Source organism: Sardina pilchardus, chromosome 20, assembly GCF_963854185.1.
Source record: "Sardina pilchardus chromosome 20, fSarPil1.1, whole genome shotgun sequence".
Taxonomy (NCBI): domain Eukaryota; kingdom Metazoa; phylum Chordata; class Actinopteri; order Clupeiformes; family Clupeidae; genus Sardina; species Sardina pilchardus.
The window spans coordinates 8,292,757-8,298,403 of record NC_085013.1 but is presented as its reverse complement, the minus strand read 5'-3'; the positions used below and the strand labels follow the sequence as shown (position 1 = coordinate 8,298,403).

Genomic DNA, 5,647 nt, shown 5'->3' with positions numbered 1-5,647 from the left:
CGGATCGGAGTAACTAACATATTCGGCTCTGCAGTTTCTGTGCATCAGCGGGAGCATTTCTCACCCTGGGTATGTGCCTACATAGCTCATGTTGCTACAAACCGCGTGTAGGCCTGAAGCACCATTATGTCGCTGTGTAAATAATGGGCAGCTGCAGCCTGGAATGGATGGGCTTAGCATTTGGACTTGCTACTCTGACAGGACCAAAGGGTGACAGAGAGCTAGCCTCTCCCACTAATTGTCATGCATTCTGCAAACTCCACACTGACAGCTATAGTTCACCCTTTTAAAAATTCCAGAGTCGCACATCTTGATGTATTCTGCCACATGGGAATGTTTTTTTGTTTTTTTTGCTTATTAAAATGGTACCAGGTTGTCCAAGGAAGTACCCATACAAATGTAGTGACATTTTTAAGACGCCATTAAAACCGCCAGACATAACGTAGAATAATGCCGATGCTCTTCAAGTAACTAACATCCACAGTATAAAAATTGATTGTATTGTCAGTATTGCATGTTTTAATCACACATGTGCTGGTGCTGGACCCATTTAAATAAACAACTAATGTAAACAAGGAACTGGGAAATCTGAAGTCATTAACTCTCTCCATCCTCGTCATCCACCTGCTTGATTACTGGAGTCCCTGTAGAGAAACAGACAACAGAAATAACACTCCCTCTTTTCTCTTTATACCCTCTGTCTGTCAAACACCTCATTCATTACTCAAGCACCTGAAACTCTCTCTCACACACACACACACACACACACACACACACACACACACACACTTCCAACTCATATTTCCAAAAAATGTAGGAGCGCAGTGGTTTTAAAATATGGAGTGTGTGCATCTGTGACATTGGGATACGCATGTGTGAGAGGTACAGTACATTATTATTACATACTTGTCTGTATCTCCAGCAGCTCTGAAGGATGGAAATCATGTCATAATCATAGCGGCAACATATCCACTCAGTAACACACTAAGATGTCCTTACCGTCCAGCTTCTTAAGCTTGGGAAGCCTCTTGGTGGCCTCCTCCATCCAGTTTCCCTCCAGCGAGTACTTCTCCTCCAGGGGATTTCCCACGAACACCAGGTCCACAAGCTCTGGAAGGTCTGCCAGCTTGAGGAACTCCCCTGAAACAATGCACAGCTCACGTTAAGCTACATATTAACACCAGACAACAGCAAACTCAAACCAGGAGAATAAACGAGAGCAAGAATGGTCAAAGCAAAAACTAAGGTTTCTATTTTTTTTTCTTTTTCAGATGAATTTAAATGTAGCATTTCACAATCTTCCTTGAAGTCAAATAAAAAGAAGCCTGAGGGTGCTCAACCCTTGACTCCTATGCGTTTTCCCACCAGTGGAAGTAGTTGTTAGGTCAAACGTTTGTCGTATCCGGTCGGAAAAATTCTGAATACATCTTTCTTTCGCGGCCAAAATTCTGTCGTCATTATGTTAAGCCTGCCCACCGACTCTATACACGATGTGATAGGCCTGACAAGAGTTTGGTTTTTCCAGCTCACAAGCCAACGGAGAGCTGCTAAACGACGCTGGCTGCAAATTAAACTTACATTTGCTGCCGCTAGGTTGCATCTAGATTTCTAGGCTATATAAAAAGCATTATAGCTTAGAATAATACAGTTCAATGCTCACCCCACTCTTTCACAAGGTTGTTGGACATGTACAAAACTTGCAGCTTTTTCATAACATGGATTCCTTTAAGCTTCTCTATGAGGTTATAGGATATCCAGAGCTCCTCAAGGGTGTCTCCCACAGCCTCCTGCAGAGGGTGCAATACACCTGAGTGAGATTCAAACATAGAGGCTTGGGAGGAACAATTTATTACTGCTCCAATGCGGGGCACTCACCAGTCCATTCAGGTTTTTAATATTGTTGCGTCCCAAGGATAATATTTTTAGGTTTTCTGGAGGAAAAGCAAAATTTAGAAACTATCAAATTGACATATAGGCCCATTAGACTATACAAGTTACATTACAAACATGGAGTATATACTCACTGAGGCCATTCAAATTGGCGATTTTCTCGATACAGTTTGTGGACAATGATAGCCTCCTAGTAAAACCACAAAAGGCATGAATAATAATAATAATAACAATACAAATAACAATTCAGACATCTAGAGAAGTGTTACAGTATTACGACGTAATTATATGTTTGCATTGCATTGGTGCAAGTTTCATGATAAAACATGACAAATATATTGTTTGTTAGCAGCTTTTGTGACTGACAGCTGAATGAGTCATCTGGACTTACTCGCAGTTAGTGAGGGTGGAGAGAGAGGCATCCATCTTCTCAATGGGTGGGATCTGTCCATACAGCTTGACTGCTTTTGCCTCGCCGACTTTCTCTCCTGCTTTTTCCTCCTAACAGAGACATAAAATCAAGATAAACACTTGAAAGTAGGAGTAAGGACTTCAAAAATTAAGGCAAAAGCCAAGAGTACCCCTAAAACCATAAGCATCCCTAAGGAAGAAAGATACAAAAACATCTAGCAGAATCAATAGACTACATTGGCTAAGGTACTCAAGCTAAGGTACTTCCAATTAATCAGGCTAAAAGCAACAAAGTAAGGCTTAGCTTCCACATGATGTAACTCATTAGACAAACTTACCCATTTCGCTAATGCCTCTTTTATCGTTGTAGCTTTTGCCTAGAGAAAATGGAGATGTCAAGGCCTATACAAACATCTTGAAAGTCAAACATAGCATTGCCAGGTTATGACAGAAGATTTAATACACTTTACACAGACTGGGATACTGAAATTCAGTTCCTAGTTTCAACCGTGACATTGTATGATTAATGGATTGATTTAGTGGTTCTTATTTACATGGAGGTCTTCCTCTGTGAGTTTTACTTGTCTTACGCATTAATTTTTCTTGATGAACCGTAACTGGTTTATTTTGGATTAATAGAATCACTGTTCCATTTGCAATGGACCAAGTAGGCTAGCTAGCAAGCTGATATTATATAGTTCATACAGGGCCTTGAAGAAGACAGCTCTATTTGTTTGAGGAACCACTGTAGGTTATAGAAGCATCACGAAGTAGGCTACACATTATGCAAGCATCTACGTACAAGAAGGAAATAAACTGAATGCTTCGCTAATTTAGCTATCCTAGCACGCTAATGTCAAGACGTTGGTTGATTGAACATCTATGCAGCTTCGCTTGTGTTGATATGCATGTATCTGTGTCCAGCATTACGTTGGGTAGATACTTCTAATAACGAAACTTACAAACTCAGCAAAGCCTTCCTTCCTATGTCCATTCCATAATTACTGCTAACGTATTAACTCGAGAATAACACAGCTAATGTTAACGTTGACGTTACCATAGCAGGTCAGTGCTACGCTAACTGTACGCGAATAAATGACAACGCCTATGTTCGCTGTGTACAGAAATGTCAGTGTTATAAATAGGGATGTACAAAAGGATATACATGTTTTCTGCGTAAATTCAGAAATCGTTATTACAATAGTATTGTCAGTAAGGTCCAAATCCAAAAATGCGTGTATTGACGTTTGCTACTCACCATGTTTTCCTTAGTGGTTGCTATGGAACTATGGATACTTTGCGCCTGCGCCGATGCCAACGCGCAGAACAGTGTTTTTGTATCAGTTGCTTGCTACATTTTACAATCTGAGATTGCAATAAAGTAGCAGACCGAGTTGTAACATGTTTCGAGGTAGTCGGTCTAGCCTACACACATTCTTAATTGGAATATTGAAAAAGCTGCTCAAGGAGAATGCTAGAAGGGATCATGGAATTAAATCATTCTTTATTAAGTCTTTATTAAGTCTTTATTATGTTATCATATGTTAGGCGGGCCACCATATTGACTTTAATATAAGGACAATGCTTGTTTTGTTTATGTAATGTGAAGGATGGGCAAGGCTGGCATGAACGTTTTGACCAAATGTAGTTTAAGCTTAGAACCCTGAACTATGCTTAAATCTTAAAGTCACTTGAATGTAGCCTAATAGTGAATTATTAACATAACCTTAAAGTTAATAGCCAACACACTATGTTATTCTGGCGATAAAAACCACTAGACAGACATTCTACCATCTACCATATCACACATTATGCATTTACCCTGCTTATGAGAGTGGGATCATTTCGCCCCCTAGATAGACGAGAGATGTGGCCTATGTTGCGCTGCTATCGGCAAGCCACTGGGTGGAAGCAACAGAGCGGCGGTTGCTCCTGCGGTGTCCTGTGCATTTAATAGCCAGTTTAAAATGTCTTTCCAATTAAATGAAGCAGAAACGTAATATGGTAAACAGTGGATTTTGATCATTCATTTAACATGGGCGTTGGAGTTTCGAAACTTGTAGGCCTACAGTTTCGCACTTTAAATGTCTATTCTTCCATGCCCCTTTCCTTTAGATGGAGAGACAGAGTGAGAGAGAGAGAGAGAGAGAGAGAGAGAGAGAGAGAGAGAGAGAGAAAGTTCCTAAAAAAAAACAAAAAACTTAGTGATCAGGAAATACGGGGGACAAACAAATATCTACTGACTGGTGCAAAAAGATTAGAACAGTTAGGCTATGTGAAATTAGATGGATTTGTATAATTGATGATGACTACATCTGCTCGCATTATCGGTAAACAGCAGAATGTCTGTTCAATCACTTGCACAATGATGCTGTGAGATCTGCTTGTCACTGCCTTTTACTGTTCTAGCGAAACGTTTGTATCACCGCGATCTGACACAAGCATGCGCAATGCAGCCCCTGTGTCAGCCCCGAGCCTACTCCGAAGCCAGGCAGCAGAGAGTATTCAGACAGTGGTATCCACAGTTCCTGTTTCCGCCTTGCGCTTCGACAGATCCCAACCTCTTAAGCATCTCTCTCGCCCCGAAGACATCTCCTCTGGATCCCCGGATTTTTTGTGCCAAAAAACAGGTAAGGGGATTTTCTTACTCGGTTGTCCGAGACAATGTCGGGGACGTTGTTTTTCCATTTGCAAACCCTCTCCATCCTGGCCTGTTGCTAGCTATGTGGTCGGCTACTGTAGACGAGACTGAATAGCGGACAGGGCTCAGCGATCTAGCGGCAGTTCCGTTATAAATTATATTGTCTCACCGGTCAGACACGGACTGTAAAACGAGCTGAAATTGAAAGCTCACATGATTGAACCGTGCATTATTGCCGTGTATGTCAACTGTTTAAGCAGACGCGAAAGAATGTGGCTATAGAGAATGGAGGCTATAGGCTACTCTACTTCTCCATCCGATGGCTACTTTTCCTCTGAGAATGATTCCTGGTGAACAAGAATGAGAAAACGCATTCAGCTGGCGTGACTGAAGTGGATATCCACTGTTTACATAAAAATAGTCAGGGCGTCCTACCTTATAGTCTAGCGATACAGTGAGCAGCATGTCAATCAGACCGCTGTAGCCTCTATGAGACTGGTCAACAGCCCAAATCAAGGCTCACTACCGAAACACTATGTTGAGACTACTGAAGTAGGTCGAATTGGGCTCTTCTAACACATATTGCATGGGTTGGCACCGTCTTTTGCATCCAGCCAGGGCTTGAGGCTTATGTTTTTAATGTGACCTGCTGACGAAGGAGTAAGCTGTGATTCTGTATCGCGTTGTGAAGGCTTTATTGCAGAC

At 41.5% G+C, this 5,647-nt stretch overlaps 1 protein-coding gene across 1 annotated transcript; it reads right to left on the bottom strand.

The window, feature by feature from the left end:
• Positions 1-479: 479 nt before the first annotated feature.
• On the bottom strand, positions 480-3,582 carry dnal1 (dynein, axonemal, light chain 1). The gene is made up of 8 exons (XM_062522746.1): positions 3,560-3,582; positions 2,640-2,678; positions 2,282-2,391; positions 2,025-2,080; positions 1,876-1,931; positions 1,661-1,787; positions 1,000-1,140; positions 480-644 (listed from the first exon to the last, which is right to left on the bottom strand). The coding sequence occupies exons 1-8, from the start codon at positions 3,560-3,562 to the stop codon at positions 598-600; spliced, it is 579 nt and encodes a 192-aa protein (XP_062378730.1). The 5' UTR covers positions 3,563-3,582; the 3' UTR covers positions 480-597.
• Between the last annotated feature and the right edge of the window lie 2,065 nt (positions 3,583-5,647).

Excerpts from the sequence above, each read along its gene's own strand:
- dnal1 (XM_062522746.1), bottom strand. Across the intron at positions 2,081-2,281 it reads TCCACCCTCACTAACTGCGA|GAGGCTATCATTGTCCACAA; the intron begins GTAAGTCCAGAT and ends TGGTTTTACTAG. Across the intron at positions 645-999 it reads CAAGCTTAAGAAGCTGGACG|GGACTCCAGTAATCAAGCAG; the intron begins GTAAGGACATCT and ends GTTTCTCTACAG.